Source organism: Patiria miniata, unplaced genomic scaffold, assembly GCF_015706575.1.
Source record: "Patiria miniata isolate m_02_andy unplaced genomic scaffold, ASM1570657v1 HiC_scaffold_8, whole genome shotgun sequence".
NCBI classification, from domain to species: Eukaryota; Metazoa; Echinodermata; class Asteroidea; order Valvatida; family Asterinidae; genus Patiria; species Patiria miniata.
Genome location: NW_024037075.1, coordinates 13539939 through 13559720, shown reverse-complemented (window position 1 = coordinate 13559720; position 19782 = coordinate 13539939). Strand labels below are relative to the sequence as shown.

General features: G+C 39.6%; 1 protein-coding gene and 1 non-coding gene across 2 annotated transcripts; both read right to left on the bottom strand.

The window, feature by feature from the left end:
• Window positions 1-298: 298 nt before the first annotated feature.
• On the bottom strand, window positions 299-15879 carry LOC119719760. The gene is made up of 6 exons (XM_038189250.1): window positions 15688-15879; window positions 13537-13574; window positions 6200-6327; window positions 2610-2735; window positions 1067-1942; window positions 299-342 (listed from the first exon to the last, which is right to left on the bottom strand). The coding sequence occupies exons 1-6, from the start codon at window positions 15877-15879 to the stop codon at window positions 299-301; spliced, it is 1404 nt and encodes a 467-aa protein (XP_038045178.1).
• Window positions 11848-11920, bottom strand: Trnai-aau. Its single transcript has one exon. It is a non-coding gene; the product is annotated as a tRNA-Ile (tRNA).
• Window positions 15880-19782: the final 3903 nt, after the last annotated feature.

Genomic DNA, 19782 nt, shown 5'->3' with positions numbered 1-19782 from the left:
TGTACAGCCAAGGCAATGTGTTCAATGTCTGTGCTTTGAAGTTTGCACCACCTTAATTCAAGTATCTCAAGGCTTGTCAAGTGTTTGATATGAGGGGCCAATTTTACAGCTCTACCTCCCAACATTTTGCAATCATTTATGTCAAGACTGGTCAAGAGATAGTTGCATTTCAGTGATGACAGGATTTTCTCAAGCTCACCCTTCAGTAAAGGACACCAGTAGAGCCTCAGACACCAGAGGTTTTCCATGTAACCCATGGCAAAGGCTAAACTACTGACTGAAGACACATTAGAGACCTTCATGGTTTCAATGCATGCCAGTTGTGACACCTGGACTTCTGACCTACAGATGATTTCAAGAAGGTATATGAGAATGCAGAAATCATTATTGTTATCCACCTCGATATCTGATGGGATGAGTGAGTTGCTGGTGAGACACACTGGGACCTTTTGGCATTGGCTTTCAAAAAAACATTGTCTACTAATCGCTAGTGTAACAGCTTTTCGGTACATGTACCCGGGCTTATCTTGCTCCTTGAACTTACCAACAAGCAATTTTACGATGTCAGTCATACACTTTTCATTGTCACCACAACAAAAACGTAAAAGCAAATTGTTTGAAACAACACCCTCAATAGTCTGACAAAGTTGCTTTAAAATGTTTTGAAATTCACTGAATGGTTCAACTTTGTACACTGTACTCTTCACAAATCCCGGGTTTGACATATGTACACTTTGCAAGTATTTCCCAGCACAGTATTCCTGAACAGTCTTGTGCATGAATTGTATGTTGTTGTGGCATTTGAGGTTTTTGATAACTCTCTGCTGGGTTAGGATGCCCGATTTTAATGCCAGGTCCAGCTCATTTTGTTCAAACTCATCTTTTTGAAATGAGAAATTCGTATCGGCACTTACGAATCCACTGAGTGCAGTTTTTCCTATAGCAATCACTGTTTTTGATGCATCTTTGGAGCTGCATCCTTTTCTTGTGAACATGTAATCAACCGCCTCAGTGAAGAGGCGTGAAGTTGTTTCGGGGAGTTGTTTTTTCTCCCTCCACAACAAACACATGAGAAGGAGAAGCATCGGATTTGTTGCAAAATCACTCAATGTGTTGGACTTCGCAATCTTTTGGATCAGTGCATTGCCACTATCAGGATCTTTGTAACAGAATTTCAGAATGTATTCATTAACATCTTCCTTGGTAAACCCCAGAACCTCTACGTGTGTGCAAGGATTTTGGACAAGTGATTTTGACATCAGTGTCTCAAGATGAGAGGGGCGGGTTGAGACAAACATGTAACACTTCCTGTATTCTGTTCTATTGAGCGCTTTTAGGATAAAGCCGAATGAGGCTGCATCAAGTGTTTTGGTCCTCATTTCATCAAAACCATCCAAAAGTATCAAGACCTTATTTGAGTTGTCCTGAATATATTGATCAAGTTCATCTTTGGCAACTCCTGACTTTACGCCTAAAAGTTGATCGAAAATGGAATCAACAAGATCAGATTCTTGGAACAGGGCACACATCTTTAAAAGAAAGACAAGCTTGAATCTTTTCAGGATTTCACATACCTCATCAGCCCAGTCATATGCAATTTTGTCAAAAATGGTTGACTTCCCGACACCCCCAATGCCAAATAAAATAGCACGATTGAACTCAGTCTCAGGCCAATCTTTCAATATTTTCTCATACTCTGTGGAATATACAGTTTCCTCAGAGTATTCTTCTTCTAAAGTACCTTTCTTTGTTCTAACCCGCAATTTAGTGTAAATGCCAACAATGGGTCTTTGATCGTCAGGAACCCCAGGGTTCAACTGAACATAACTCCCCGTTGTCTTGTAACATGTCCTCAAAATGTCCCTGGTCTTGTTACCGACTTCTTGGTTGAGATCCCCCACTGTTGGATCTTGGTCTGGTCTCAGACTCTGCGGAGGTACTCCTATTGAGGTAAAAACAAGCAACATGTACATGTTAAAGCAGGAGGTCGTGGGTTCGAATCCCACAGGAGTGATTTTTTCTCATTATCACTCAGGAAAACACTTAGTATACATTGTTTATAATATGTTGGTGGAGGGCACAACCCAATATTGAATGTAAATGTATAACTTCCGTTAAACGTTGTTTCTGAAATGGATTGCATATTCTTCCTCTTTGGAGGCAAACATGTAAAAAAAAATGATGGCTTGGGGTTTACAGTTTGTTAGTAAGGCAGTGTGTAAATACATTTGCCCCCATTTTAAAAAAAGAATGACAAACACTTTTCAGATGTTGGTTTATAGTGCTTTTAGACGGACAAAAATAAATTCAGACAAAAAAATGGTAACTGCATGTGTAGGCCTAAAATATTTGATTCCCTTATTAAGATATCAATGCAAAAATTAATGTTTGACTTCAATAAAGCTATCCTCACTTTTTTTCTCTCAAATGTGTCACACATAATGGGTGGTGCCATTTTGTACTCGCATAATTACCAGCCATCTGCCTTCTGTGTCCATGTTTGTGTAGTATATCACCTACAATCCCAACCCCACCCCACCCCACATGAAAAATCCATTTAACATTTGATCTCAGATATCAGTTAGTGTGATGAACAAGATTATATTTACCTGCTGCATCCGACGGCAAGCTGTGAGTGAAACTAACACCACTTGAACCAGCAATGATAGGGCAGTGGCTACCGCTGACTGTGCCTACATGTATGTTGACAATGGCTCCAGTTCGTTGTGGGGAATCTAAAATCAGAAGAATTCAAACATCTTTTTAAAAGATACTGACAAAATGATTCATGTACTGGATTTCTTCATCTCGTCCGTGCTTTGAAAACTGTGACTTTTAATGAAGATATATAAGGCCAAACAAAAACAACATTGATGTGTTTGTTTACGGTAACCCCACCGACCTGGACTTTGCAGCCAAACTGCCGACCTCAAACTTTTTGCAAGTTGATAATTTAAAATGAGAACTATTTTCAATTATTTGCCATGACAATATTCCATACTATAAACTGCTTATGTCCATGATTTGGCGCACACATACAAGTAATAAAACGTGCGAAAATCAAGATGACGTCAAAACTTGAATAACACTAGCCCTACAAAAGTACATCCGTTTTTAATTTCGCAAACAAGCTGATATGTTTCATTTTTTAGGTAGCTGGTACACGCAGAACTCACGTGAACCTACATGATGAATGAGTAGTGTGCGACACCAGCCAATGGAAAGGCCGGCGTACACTTTATTACGTTTTATGAGCATCACAATTCGATGGTGTATTTTTGTCCATGATATATTCTTCTTCTGTTTATTTTTAGACGAACACAGATTAATCCAGTGTATAGCACTAGCTGGCCCTAGCTTGGGCTTGACGTACGTGACGATGTCATATTGACAGCTACCGCTATAGCTAGCTAGCTGGCAGCGCAGGCACGCAGTCTGTGATGGTGATGGCCGGTTCACTAGGATAAATAGTTTGCTGTTTGGGTCTGAGACGACAAAGCAGAACACTTGCAGCAGCTGTGAAATATATATTTTTTCTGAGCAGAACTGTTCGAATTATAGATTCACGATCCCTCATAGATACATGTAGATGTGATTCGGGTTTTTCTGTTGACTGATCCGACTGACTGTATACAACGGAGCTTTGATATGATCAGCATTTTTGCGCAAAAACTTGATGAGCACAGAAAAGGGTAATAATTTTATTTTAAAGTATTAATAATTTTATTTAATTAAAAGAAATTAGCTGATTCGAACCTGCAATGTTTGAATTTGAAAGCACCCTTTTTCAAACTTCCCTACACTGACCGAAACTCCTGGTGAGACCGCTGTTTGTTTTACCTCCACGGTTACACAGAACCTAAATTGGGTCTATGATCATATCCTTGCCTGAATGTCAAGTTTTTATATATTGAATGTAAATCTACAAAATATAACACTGGATGGCATATTTCATGTATTTTTTTTAAAGAGGAATTAATTGTATCAGATTAAAAATAAATCCTTGAATAATTAGTTCCTATTATTTTGGGTATAAATAATTCTTTTGGGTCTTCATAAAAACTGTATTATTGGGTACACCACCCAAACGGAATCCCTGGCCAAATTGGTTTTTTAAAATGCACGATTTTAATTCGTATTATTGTGAGGAATTCATTGAATTTAATCAATGATTCTGATGTCGAAATAAAATTAAAAATCAGTGCCAACTTCCAATTCTAAATTTTAAGGTGTTTTATTATTGAACTGTTATGCTGTGTATCTTGAAGATAGATGAACTTCAACTCTGAGTCAGTCTGAAGTTTTCTTTGGAGTATGATCACCCGTTATGCACTAGCTCGACTTGGAATCAGGAAGCTCTTTGTCTCTCAATACATTTCTAATACCCAGAGACTCACAATACACTCCCGGTCACTCCGACAGGCAGGCATTATTCAAAACAGATTAACCTTGCGCAAACAGTTTTATTTATTTTCTAGTTTTTGTTTTTGTTTTGTTTTTAAACATGAATTGTGAGTTTCGGCTCTGTTGTTAATGTTATGGAACACCTTGCACCCCTGAGCCTACCAAGTGAAAAAACCATTGACCCAGCAACCCGGAAGGTTCATTAGTTTGGGTAAAATGCAAGTAAGTGTACAACAATTGAATGAAAGATGAACATACATGCAATAGGCCTATACCTTCTCAATTTGAAAATTGCTGAAATACATGCACTGGTCAAAATTGTGCCTGTTCTTGGGGGTGACAAGTGAAGTGTGGGAGATTTGACCCCCTGATCTGTATTGCCATGTTACGATTTTTAAAATTATTTTTAGAATCAGTAGGGCCTACAACTCTGATTTCACCAGTTTTCAGCTTGAGACAATATTTTATGAATTATGAACAGAACAGAAATCAGAACATATACATGTTTCGCATGGGCGCCGGGCGATGTTACCGATGTTCCCCACTACCGATGTTCCCCGAAATCCTTAGGATTAGGGCTAGGGTTAGGGTTAGGGTTAGGGTTATATTGGTAGGGATTTTGGGGATTATCGGTATTGGGGAACATCGGTATTGGGGAACATAGGTATGCACCCGGCGTCGCGAGGGGGGGGGGACAAGGGGGGCACTCCCCACTCCCCCCCCCCCCAACCAGACAAGCAAAAAACAAACAAAACCCCCCAAAACAGGGAAAAAAGATTTTTAAAAAGAGGGGCGAAATCATATTATTAATTTAATTGGTTGGGGGGAATGTCCCTGCCTACCTCAAAAAATGATCAATCAGGAAAATGCTGGAAAATATAGGGACTTTGGGGAAAAAAATGTGCTTTGTCCCCCTCTAGAAAAAATCCTTGCGACGACCATGATGTTTAGTGAGTTTCAAACATTGCAAAATAACACATAAATTCAAGAACTAAAATGAAAAAAAAACAAAACAAGTCAGGTGTGTTTACAAACACAAATGCCCCGCAACCATGACTGTTTCCATGACATAACACCACTCTAACATCAACTTACATGTACCTTGGTCAAATGGAACGTTCATTGACAGCATTAGTGTCTTCTGTAGGTTTTATATGAATTAATCCCTAATCCCTATGATCTCAGAATAAATACAAGATTTCTATTGTTTTAGCCACTGTGACCTTGAACCTTGACCTTTCGACCCCCAATGCGATAGGCCCCTTAGGATTGCCAAGGACAATCCACAAACCAAATTTGAAGTTCATATGTAAAGTATATCTCAAGTTATCACGCCCCCATTTTTTTCATTGTTTCAGCCACTGTGACCTTGACCCTTGACCTTTTGGCCCCAAATGCAAAAGGCTTCTTAGAATTGCCAAGGACAATCGTTCACGCTGCACGCCACGGACGTACGTCATGCATGTACGACTAGACCATAGAGCTGTAGACCGTACTCGGTGGTGAGAAACTGATGAAAAGAGTCTACAACAACGTACAAGTTTAGCGTTGCTTTAGAGTTTATTTTCCTGATTAAGGTCGGTCAGCATCGCATATGGAATTCCTGAACCCAGCGGCCCAATAGATAAGGACACACAGAATAACAACGTAAAAATTGGCTTCTCCAACAAGGTCACAAATATTGAAAATATTGGTCATAAATTGTTTCGCCCGGTTTTGAGCACTTCACATGGACTCCCTCCGTAACGTAGGGAGGAAAGGGAGTCCACCTGGGCTAGGTACTAAATGTACTCACCTGTTGCAGCTGAGGGGGTGGGTACCTGTGCCTCCTGTTGCATCATGGTAGGAACAGCAGTCTGGCAGGCTGCTTTAGATTGTGCACGGCCCATTGTACTTTGGACCACCCAGCCACAAATGGAAGTCCTGTTTGTCAATGATAAATGAAAACTTGTACTTAAAACTTTTCACAGGCGCGGATCCAGAGGGGGGGTCAAAACCTCCCTCAGCTCTTTCAAAAAAAAAAATTATCATACAAATTCCTAAGCATTAAGTCGAAACCCCCCCCCCCCCCCCCACCTGCTGTGACACCCCAAAAAAAAATTATACTGGTATAATGTCCGCCTGTTAAAAATTACGGAACACCATTCTGAAATCTAGTGTTAATAATCATCAAATTTGAACAGTGCCCCTATTGAAATATGGTACCAGCCCCTCCCTCCCCCCCCCCCTCCCCCTCAGTTTTTGATTTTACAGAGGCCAAGTGTCCGGAGAAAAAAACCTGTGTACATTTTCAGATTTTTTGGCTGATGAACCCCCCCCCCGCGAAAATTCCTAGATCCGCCCCTGTTTCAGTGTTTTAGAAAGTGAGTAGCAGTAGTTGTCTCAATGTACTATTTGTTTGTCAATAAATATGTGTCTGTCACTCTATAATGCTTGGAACTGTCCTCCACTTGCATGTTATTCAGCTTGCACATAAATAAAACCATACATAATAGGGACATTTTGTTGTGGTCTCGACGAGTCTCAAGGGTAAAACCGGGGAGTTTGGCAGCCGAGACCAAGACGGACACCAGCGCTTTCAAGACTGGACCAGCCCACCCGGGACCGAGACTTTAGGGCGAGACTGAAATAAGACCGTGACCGAAAAAAAGTGGTCTCGTGTCACTTATAGCAACTGCACCAGACTAATGCACAGTTCACTGTCATTCAGTGAGATCAGTAAAATGCGACTGCAAAACTTATTAACCCTAACAATCCCATACTAAACTAGTGAACTGATTACATGCTTTACTTTGGGTTAGGCATACCTACATAATCAGAGTCCAACAGTTTGGGCGTAGAGTTAGCAGTGTTGGAATTTGCAAGAGTGAGGAAGGTTCCTAGTAAATCACTCAAGGGGATTAGGGCTAATAGGCTACCCCTGACATTTAATACAATCCATGAAACAAAAACAAGAAACCAAAAAACAAAAAGAAATGAACCTTTGTTACGGCAAAACTTACCGGTACAGTTAAGTTTGTAGCAGGTTGATTCAGAGACGTCCAAGCATTACAGCCCTGTACATGCAGCTGCCGCACCCAACAATCCCATGACCACTTGACGGAACTATATTATGCAAATTAATCCCTCAATAAACCTCCATATATGGCACTGACTCAAACTTTACAAAAGTTGCAAGGTCATGATTCACAACAAGTGCTTTGACATTCTGTCACATGCAAGCAGTTTGCATCCAATATGTAACAAAACATTGCACTATCCATATTTGTCCTAATAAGTCTGGAAAATATCTTAATAAAAAATAAAGGCTATTTTTTTATCCTGGAAACCCCGCACATCGATACAAATACATAAACCACATTTGTCCCAGCAGGCCTCCACAAATTGTGTACATCTGGGTTTTCCCAAAATGTTTTATTGTCAACAGCTAGCCTGGAGTCAACAATGGAAAGTTTTGTGTGGTCTGCTGTCATGCAAAGATCTACAAAGTTGACGGGTCAATGGGTGACCTTTCTTTTCAAATGACCTGATTTCAAGTGTTCACGCAAGTGCTATTTTTAACTCAGCATCTATACTCAATGCAACTTAATTCACTTTTGAGCCTTTAGTCAACACATACGTGTGTATGGACCTCAACAGCTTCGTATTCAGTAAATGCATATCTAGTGACATATTTTTAATACCGGCATTATGAGAAACTACACTCAACCAAAAAAGAAAGTCCCCCCTAATACGTTTTTGTCCAACTCAAAAACTACTGTGCACATCTTGCTCAAATTACAACTAATCAGTATAGAAATTCCTTAGCAATCCAGCCATACTCTTTGTTTGGCCCAAAACAGTGATAATGGGTACACAATTATGCAATTTATGACAAATGCTACCGCACAAACGTTGCATTTTTGTATAGGTGCAAGGTGACTGTGAACCACAACTTGCACGTATACAAAAGTACAACTGTTTTTGGTGTCATTTGTCATAAATTGCATCATGTCGTACACATTATCACTGTTTTGAGCCAAAAAAAGAGTATGGCTGGATTGCTAAGGAATTTTTTTACTGATTAGTTGTTATTTGAGTGAGAGGTCAGTAGTTTTTGAGCTAGACCAAAAAGTATTGGAAGGGGGGGGGCTTTCTTTTTTGGTTGAGTGTATGATACGATGCAATTCGAAAGTGCTTGAATAAGTATTTGCAAGTAGGCCTACATCCTAAAGCTGGCACTAATGTATTGCCTGATTCTATAAAAGCATCAGGCCTTTTCAATAGCCAATCCAACAGTCCAACTAAATTGTTATGAATATATTGAAAAAAAAAAAACTTAGCTAAAGTTCATCTTCAACCTGTCACTTCCTGCACAGAGCCCTGATGCTTTCACCAAGAAATCCAGCCACAAATTAAAGACGGACAACAGTTTTAAAATGCAGATTTTAATTCCTGAAGTTGGAGAATCCAGGGGTTGAATAGCAGGAGGTCGTGGGTTCGAGTCCCATAAGCTTGCTTGCCAAGGGTTTTTTGATAGAATTCTTTATGTCACCAGCAGTTTCTTTCTTTCTTTAATGGGTAATTTCTTTGCGCCGTCTCGATTCTTCATAAGAATAACTACGCAAATCGTAAACAAACAAGAAATTAAGGGGAGCCGATGGTGTAGGATCATCATTTCTTAACCCTAAAAGGGCCTGGTTATTTTGACCATCTCTCAGCCGGGGGGGGGGGGGGCGGATTTTGCCCCCCCCCCCCCTAAGATCTCGGCCATCGAGTGACGAAAAATTTTGAAACTTGGTACATGCATGGAGCAACTGTTCATGGTTTTGGAATTATCGCTCATTAATTATTCATATGTATGAATGGTAATTCTGGTCTGTGTACACGACGTATATGGGAAAAGTTTTCACGGCACATACCGGTAGCGCCGGAAAAATTTTCGCTGCGCGACAACCCCTGGTCCGATTTTTATATTTTTGGTGTCAAAAGATGCGTAAGGCTCGAGGCTAAAAAGTCATAACAGCTCAGGTCGCGAAAAAAAATTATTTTTAAGGCTATCGCGGAAAAAGTCGGGGGGGGGGCGGATTCCCTCCCCCCCCCCGGCCCTTTTAGGGTTAAAGCGATTTGGCATGCTGGAGTCTGGACAACGGGCTTCCAAGATGGAGGACAATGGGCCTTTCATGGATTGTGTCTTTTGGTTTCCTGCTCAGTGCCAGGTTTCACGAAATTAGGAAGGCTCCTTACGAATAATATACAAATATTGACTGCCTGGAGTTGTGTAGTAAAACTAGCCTCACGAGGTGATCCATGAAGCATTCTATTTTTCCCGAGGCTCCATGGATCACCGAGGGAGGACAGTTTTACTTCACCATGAGATAAAGTAGTCATTTTTTGTTTTATAACACCTCTCCCACAGATTATGCTTGATTTTACGTGATAACTGATTAATTTAATCCGAATATAATAAAAATTAACTTCTATTTGAATACAAAATTAGTTGAAAATTAACTTCTACTTTTTGTAACTACCCTTTGCGAAATGTTTGAACCCCATCTGTAGTGCATGCTTGGAAACAATATGCGCAACGGGCAATGCGCAACGGGCAACACAAACACCCCTATGGGCAATTCCACGGTTACTCACGTTACATTTTCGTAACGTGAGTAACCGATTTTGTGTGTCTTGTTTATCATACATAACACACTTTTCTGGATGTCATCTTTGGTGCTTAGGTAGGTCTAGGTCTACTCTATCTACCATGGGAATAACAGTTATTAAACCTTTTCAGTAAGGTAATTACAGTCCAAGGAAACTCAAAAGTACATCAAAAATGTAACGTGAGAAACCCTGAAATTGCTCCTATACATTTTTGCACACAGTGCGTATAGTACTTTGGTTACTACGGGTATAGTAAGGTCATTTGGTTGCTATGGGTACAGTACTTTTGGCCGGCACTGAAAGATAGCAAAAATATATAGTAACATGTGACTCGCTCTCGGCCAATCAAGACACAGAATCTGTGGGAGAGGTGTTATAAACTAAGATATTAGGGTTCAATGACTGCAAACAGGTTTAGTTGTTCACTATAGCAAGCCTAAAATGTCATCTGGGTGATTTTTGTCTAGACCAGGAAAGATTAAAGATTGTAGTTTAATACTGTAGTAATACTAGTTACATGTACACTGTTACTTGCCAGTGAAGATTTCATAGCGAATTCGGAATGTACTTTGCAGCCAATAGGGTCCATTGATTTACTGAATTACTCGATGTCAAAGTGATCAATATCGTTGATATCATTTATTTAAAATCATTTCAAGTTAATCGACAGTGATTGAAAAAATGTGTCTCTGCCACGTATGTTCGTCCCTTCCACTTAGTTTGTGTGCATGCGCCAAAATCTCGGCTAATTCCAGTGACTGTCGTGCGCAAGTGCATTGGCATGAACATACGAGCTGCATGAGCGAGCGTGGATGGACCGCTGAAAAAAAGCTTTGTGTTGACAAAGACAAAGCAGGATCTGTTTTCATCCTCAATAAAACTACAAATGAGGTCCCTTGGAATGACAAGAAGGTTTAAACTAACTAATATCATCAGTGCTTCACAATGTTAAAGAGAATACACAACATTTGCAAACATCGAAAAACAAAACTACCAAATTTGTACGAAATACCTTACTAGGACGTTGGTAAATGACAGTTTAAAGCATCCTGTAAATTTATGGCACCTTGTGTGAAGTCATTTTCAAGAAAATTTGTATTTTTGTATTGACTTCCAACGGTGGTCAGCCGACCACCGTTGGAAAAACCTAACTATTTTTCAACTACTGCTCCAAATTTACCACTTTTTTCAGTTCAAATTTTGTTTGCTATTGGTTATATGGTCATGAACGGGTGCAGGTCAGCTAGACCGGTTCCCTTACCTTACAATTTCCCTTACCTTACAATTTTCCAGCATCTATAAATTGATCCATTTCATCTTTAGTGGAGTCAGGGAACCAGACTACTTTAACGTTTTTTTGGGGTTTCCCCCCCCCCCCCCAGCATTTTCGAACAAAAAACTTCAAATATGTCAGTGTAACAATATTTGATCCATTATACTAACTCCTCAATTAGTTCATTTCTGAAAATTACAGCAAAAGCCAATGATGTACATTCCCCTTTAAACTACGTACCGGTACATGTTAATTGAAACATACCGGTATGGTTATTGGAACTTTATCAACATCTGACATGTCTGAAGTCATTACCATTTTGGTTGTGTGGACAGTTCAGGGTTTTTTTCGGGGGGGGGGACCTTTGAGGAGGGCGGCTAATTGACTAATTGGCATGGCTCAAGAGCATAGTTTAAGCAAATATGTAAATTCCATTCAACTATTTAAAAATCGTTTTTTGAAAAACAAAGATACAAAGATAAACTGACTAGGGGAATTATAACAATTTTTGAAAAGTTGGACAAAGAAACTGACTTGAGTGTGGCTTGAACCCACGACCTCCGAATAATTATTCCGGTGCTCTACCAACTGAGCTATCCAGCCCTATGTTGGCGGTGCCCCAATTTGTCAACATCTTTGTTCAAGGGACGCTAGTCAGAAGCCATAAACCGGTCGTAGCCAGGGATCACATCCAAAGTCATGAAACAGACCCAGGAATGGTTATCCGGATGTTGCAGGTTTAAACCCTGCTCAAGTTAATTTCTTTGTTCAACTTTTTCAAAAATATAGTATAAAAGAAAAAAAAAGTTTTTTTCCTAATAATTGTAATTTCCATTGTACGAAAAGTAAGCAAATGTAAACAATGACTGACACCTCTAGTGCAAGAATGTGGTCCAAAGCGACATTTACTGAGTTCAGCTGAGTTGAGTTGAGCATATGCAGCTTGTGAAGAGATCACGTGCAGTGCATCGCAAAATGTGTGCATGTGTGACATTACGTCTCTCGCTGAGCCACGTGTGTTAAGTAATTTGGTGTACGTAAAATATACGTGTCATCACTTTTCGTAATATTGATGACTAGGGAGTCCTCTTTTCAGATCACTTGCTGTTTCAAATGAGTGCAGGCAGGCCAGGATTTGTAACTTACATGTATACAGACATAGTCAGAAAAGACAAACCAAGAAAAGTGAGATCAAGCTTTGTGAATGATCACACAGAAACCTGTTTTCTAAAGATGATTTCGTGACCTTTTCATGATGTAAAGATTTGACTTTATGTTCAGTGCTGTAAACTGCTCCTACTTCTTCCAGCATTGGCTATTATCTTTACAGTGGCAGGAACCATACATCCTACATGTACTGGTACGGTGCATGCTTTCACCTAGGCAAAGGAAAGCTTGCAAGTCTCGTCAGAAAACTGAGTTTCAAGTAAACAAACCTTTCTTTTGAAGTAAACAAACCAATCTTTTTTGTGGTGGGGAAGCTGCTGAGAAGCATGTTCGTTGAAACAAAATGGACATCTATGTCCAATTGTCCACTTAAAACATACTTCATAAAGGAATTTTTTTTTCAGAAGCACCTGATCCGCAATTGCATGGTAAGAAATTGCAACGTATTTTGCAAATATTCGATATATTGAACATAATTGATATTGAAAATATACCGGTATGTATCAATAAATCAAAAATTCCGATACCATACAACCCTGGGAGTCAACTTGTTCAGAACAATTCAATCAATTTCACTCACACATTGTACTTCAAATTCATTACTTCAAATAATGCCTTGAATTTCTCAAGTATTGATGGTACTCACCATGTAGCGTTGAATTGCAAGTGTTCATTTCAAAGGATGACCTTTGTTTGACCTCCAACAGGACCTCCAGGTACATCACATGCTGGAATGATAAAAACAACAAATCCACAGGACAATTAGATGCAAGATTCTGGTAGAAATGAACAAAAGATATGGGAATGTTTCCATTGTGTATTATCGTACAGCTTATCAAACAAGAAAGATAATATTGTTCCTCACTTTTCACACTTTTGTCGATTTGGAAACAAGAGATTAGACCCCAAAATGATTTCAAGAATCCTCATACATGTGCTATACCACAACTTGGTTGTCGGACCCAGCTTGTGTTGAGACTGTCCCAATGGGCAGGCCTAACTTGGGTTGGGCACTGCTACTCATACATGGATGTTAGAGGGCACGCATTTACCAACGAGCGTACACGTTGACCACATCCACGGCCATGTGCTGCAAAGTGTCATCAGACAAACTGAGCCATTTTACAAGGCTACCCTGGAAGTTGCTATAAAAAGACGACGTGTTTGATCTGCCTCTGATGAGCTCCCAGGCCCGGCCTGAGCGTGTGCCCTAGCTTGGTCCTCCCGTCTGGATGGTAGGACCAAGCATCCTAGCCCTGTCTCACCAAAACTCATCCCAAGGGTCTACTTTACATTTATCATTGTTTTGCTCGACAAAAATCATTTCCAAAACAAAACTTAGTGACGCATGACCAGAGGAATGCCTCCAAGATATCAATGGAGAGCTTACTGCTCCTAGTTCATGATAATTCATAAATACCTGAGACAGTTTAGCCATTCTTATTGGTCAAGAGCCCATAATGTGGGTGGTTTTAAGCCACTGATAAAACACTGACTGGTTTTAAACTCCTTCCTGTGTTCTGCACTACATCGTGCAGTACGTGCCGAGCACGGCAATTTCCATAGGAGATTCTTAGCACTGCGGGCACGAGACACTTTTAAGACATGGCCAGAGGGGTGTTTCACCAAACTTGAATTTGAGTTGCTGAACAAAGTCGTTGGAAATTTGTGAAATTTTGACTTGTTTTGACTTTTTGACCAAAAGGTATTTTATGAGTGGGAATTTCTATGTGCTTGGCTGTATGTTTCAAACCGGCTAGGGGCATGGCATGCCTGGAAGCAGATAATGGCCCTCGCCTTCGGCCGGGTCATTATTGGCAACCAGACCACAGCTGGTTTTAAACGTACTTGTTTCAAACCTGCCAAGCGCATATTCATTACATTAAAATGGTCACTAGTTCAATGCTTGTTCATATCATCCCTTTGTTTGTGGATGAGTTTTTTTTTTGGGGGGGGGCACCTGTATAACTAAATATTTGAGAGTAACCTACAATAAAGGCATTTTCATTGAACTGATTCAGTCCAACGTGTAAAAATCAAAACGTATAGTGTAAGGGCAGAAACAAAACAAGGCAACGGCTAAACTAAGGCCGCTTCTTGACTAGCTGACCTTTTACTTGAAATGATGGAGCTAGCCTTGGTCAAGGCATTCGTCAATAGTGCTTCATACAGTTCATAATGCATGCGCAGCGCATGCCAGATACTATCACAGACATCAACAAACGCCTTGACCAAGGCTAGTTCCATCGTGGTGCAAGCAAATATTAGGTCGACCTGAGGCTAGAATCGACTCAAGTTGGAATTGCTTTAAGTTGGTATCTTAAAAAAAATTCACAAAAATCACTTAGTTTTACATCTTTCAAGAAGCACGACAATGCACACTTCACTGTACAACACCCGTGCTAGTACATGTGTGTGCATGTACTGCAGAGCATGTGCATACATGTGGTGCAAAAGTTAACAATTCCGACTTGATCAATCTGCCATCTGCACCCCCCCCCCCCTTGCGTGCACGGGCCTGTATTCATCAATGCATATTGAACACCATCTCTATGCATATGCAGCAACATCGCTTGACCAATCAAAGTAACCAATTTTTGAAGACTTGTTTATTATTTTCAGTAGGTATGGAAGGCTGGATAACAATCTGCAAAAGTTTTAAAAACGTTATCTTAATTTGTAGATTTCAAACACATTAAACACATTAGACAAGGCTAATTGCGTGTTAAGAAAGATATCAAAACAATCTGCGCGCTACATGATGTCACGCACTGAACCGATGCATAATAGCAACCGTGTGCCGTGTGCGTCTTGTCAACGCCTGCGTGCACCCATTCAGGGCTTCGAGGAATTAAAAACAAACTACTGACAGAAATTTCCAAAAATGCATCTTTATGCATCTGTCGGAATGACCCTTCTTTTATTGTTTTCTTCAAAAAGACAGCATGCCAGAATGAATAATTTCACATAATGCCATTACTATCTTTAAATCAAGTACGCTTTTCAACAATAATTTCGTCAGTTACTTTTTGGATAGCTGCAAATGCTATACTCTACCTTTAACTAGAATTCTTCCCAAACTAACTGACAGTAGTGAGTCATTCAGTTCGATGTGCAAAGAAGACACTGGATAGGCCCTATGGAACCAGCAATGAAACAAATATTATTGCTTCACCTAACTAAGCATACAAGCTGGCACATACCTTTTCCTGTCTGACCCTATTGACAGCATCTCCACCTTTCTTGGTCTCCTCACTGACCACAATGCACCTCATGTCTGGATCCACCACGCTGGGGCCGTAAGGATCCGTGATGGGCACGATGGAGTCTGACTGTAAGATGCGTGGTTTGATATAGTGGATGAAGTCACGGACAGATGCGATGCGAGCATCCATTGGCTGGATCAACTCCGGTAGTGTTTTCTTTGCAAAACAACCGTCATTTAATATTGCTCAAGTAATTAATATGACCTGCGATTTTTAAAGGCACAAACATCCAATACTGAAACTGGTTTGAATTTTTTGGAGTATACAATTGTTGTCAGCTGTGATGTCATTGGCGTTTTGTACGCCAAGGGGTGCAACTGGTACCCAGGGATGTATGGAACCTATGGACCATTATCACAATGGGAGACTTTTGAGACAGTTGGTGGTAGCAAACATTGGTGGCAAAACAAATACAGTAATGAATGATTCACATTCATGCAATGGAACTAATTTCATTCAGTGACAGATGGAATGTTCCATTCTACCTGGTTTCGTCTCTTTGAATGGAATTAACACTCCATCTGTCACCTCAGGAAATTATTCTTACTACTGCACTCACAAACATACTGAACACCATACATGTATGACCACTCTCAGCTATTAGTGAGGAGAAAGAATGTAATAAGGGTTGTGTTACATGAATACTTGATTTGATGCGTTCTTACGTTGCAGCATGGATATGTCTGTCACACCAACTGTAATCTTCTCTTCTGCTCTAATAGCCGACTCACTCAGCAGGATTTTATGTCCATCGTGGATGCCATCAATTGTTCCTCCAAGAACAATGCTTCTGTAACTCTTAACTGGCAAACAGTCTAGTACCGGTACTTCACTCACATCAGCAATGACTGGTGCAGAACTGTCCACATTTGTCCAGACAGACTCTGGAATGACTTCCACAACAGGATTTGTTGGGAATACAAACCACGACTTGAGTAAATGCTTGGAGTTTGTTTGGAGTGGAGCAGTCAGTCACTTACCTATTCAGCATTCTAGGGGGAGGTAAGGTGCCAGACCGGTTGCTGATATTGTCCAAGATGACTCTGACATCGTGCCCTAATCCCGTACGATTTCAACTTATAAGATCTTATAAGATTCTTATAAGAATCTTATAAGATTCTTGTAAATGAGTAAGAATCTTATAAGATTCTTACAAGTGAGTAAGAATATGGTAAGATTCTTATAACATATTTTCAAGTCAGAATTTCTTCTGATAACTTCTTATTGTTGCTGAGGAATTCTTATAAGAGACCAAAGTTTGAGTCAGAATGTTAAAGAATTCTTATAAGAAACCCTTTGAGTAAGAACTTGGTAGGGGGTCTCTATAAGAAACTTTGTCAGGAATTATTATGTTACATAAGCTGGCTGCTCATGGGCCACAAGTAGGTCACATGACACAGTGACCTTGCATTCCAGAGATAAACAGTCAGTGTGGGAAATTTGAAATTTGCAGTCAGTATTAAGTGCAGCAGTGTTGAAGTACACATATACTGGCTTGCAACTGAGGACAAAAACTGTATAAAACTGGGTCAAAATTGTGGATATATTCCCTGACATGGCCTTTGGACATGATTTTGTGTTCCTGTACACACTTAACCTGTACATGACATCCAAAATACATGTGTGCTGGACCAATATCTGGATGGAAGTCTCTGGAAAGATTGCTGGCAAGAATTGTGAGTCAACACTAAGCTGTTTGCATGATGTTGTGCACTGCAACTGGTAAGTCTTCATGTACATCTACATGGGCATGTATGTGTACAACCATGGAGGAATAAGAACTAAGACACTATTTAATTCATTATGTGTTAATATAACTGTACTGCTCTGACTGCATTTACATGAATCAGGTGTCTTTCAAATGACAAATTAACTTTAAGCATGAAAAGGGAATTGAAAAAATAGTACAACTTAATGACGCTTTACGCTCAGTGTATTAATTAACTTCTGGTCAAAACCTAATACTCTAAAAAAAAATCAAACCTTGTTTTTACATTACATTTGTATATATTAATTAATTTTAAGTATTCTGTTTTCCATTTCAGACAGAGCAAAATTGCAATTACATGATTGTGGTGGACTAGTTAAGTCTGGATTCTATCCACGACAAAGGTCTATCATCAAGCATAAGAAATCAAGACGTCATCAAAGCCTGCGTCTCACTGATCTTGACTACGCGGACGATCTGGCCCTCACGGCTGATCAACTGTGATGCTCAAGACCTGTTAACGTCTCTCGAGAATGCTGCAGCCAAGGTCTGCCTGTTTCTTAATGCAAAGAAGACCGAGTACATGACCATCGATGAGGATGAGAGCCACTACCCAATATACACCAGTGACGGCACCTAACTGTGATTTCATTGCAGGTACCTTGGGGCCTATGTTGCCGACAGTAAGGACTTCACTCGCAAAGGAATAGTTTGGAGTGCATGTAACGTACAAGCTTCATAACATCTGACGACCAAGTATAGCACAATCAACAAAGCTTGCCTTCTTCAGAGCCTGTGTAGAGCATTCTTCTCTATGGAGCTAGTGAAACCTGGACCATGAAGAAGGAGCTTCAAGATCGCCTTGATGGCACATACACCAGGCTTCTTATGAGGGTGCAGAACATCTCATGGCGTGAGCGCAGGACTAAACAGATTTACGGAGACATTCCACCTATCTCTGTTATTGTTGCTCAACAACGAGTTCGCTTTGCTGGCCACTCAGCTACCGTGCTGTAAACCAGGTTGAAGACCCTTCAACGACATTGATGAAATTGGCAGAGAAAGTGAAGACCTTTCGCACATAATGAGGGATAAAGACACCTAGCAATGTGTTGTGAATGAGATCTCAGTTGCGACCACTAGATGATAATGATGATGAAGAATTTGATATTTAATTGTCAACAAAAATCTACATGTACATACATTGCAAGTGTGTATTTGCCTGCAATCGGGGACCACTTTCTTTTGTACTCTTGACTTTTCAGGGAGAACTACATAGCTCCCACATGTTTTGTACACGATTGTAAATAGGGGACCCTCTTGTCCTCTATTGTTCAACATCCCATACTGAATGCAGAAACGAACTGACATATATACAAGATTCAGCCTTTTGGAAGATGTTAAGTAACTTTTTTTGGAATATTTTATACATCAGATGACTGGTTCTGATCACTTTACTTAACACGTGGTAAAACTAAACGAAAAGAATTATTGTATTCCAACTTTTCTTCTGCAAGCTGTTAATTATATTTGTCCTGAAACAAACTGTAAGTATTAAATTAACTATTTTAACCTACTTTTATTGTCCTGGCATCAATTAATTGTTGAGGTGTCATTTATTTAAATATTTATTTCATCAGCAAACACAAGATCCTTTTGTTAGTCATGGGTTTTCATAGATGTTTATTAACGAGCATGTCTATTTATGATGTAGGTTTCTAAGAAAAGTTTAACAATATACTTTTAAAATTTTATAAGATGTTTAAAAATCTTGTAAGATTTTGAAAATTTTGTTTAGATTTTTTATAAGATTCTGTGACTATTCTTATAAGATTGTTATAAGAGTCTCGCAAGATTCTTATAAGAATCTTATAAGAGTATTTTGTAGGCCGCACTGGGATTCTTATAAGAATCTTATAAGAATCTTATAAGAATCTTATAAGATCTTACTAATTTGCATATAAAATACTTATAAGAATCTTATAAGATTCTTATAAGATTCTTATAAGATTCTTATAAGAAGGTTCTTAGATTCTTATAAGATTCTCCCAACATTCTTATAAGATTCTTATAAGATTCTTATAAGATTCTTATAAGATTCTTATAAGAGTATTTCGTAGGGGCTGTAACTTTGCATAGATTGCGTAACGGGAATCGGTCTCTGTTTGTATGCTTCTAGTTTGTGGTCAAGGCCGGGATGCAGCTGTACGTAGAGTGTTTCCAATATGCGGCTGGCGGCATGGCACAGTATTGGTCTGATTTGTTTGATGAGTTGGTTTATCGGTGAGGTTAAGATGAGAAGCCCTGTTTTGCAGCTGGGGAGC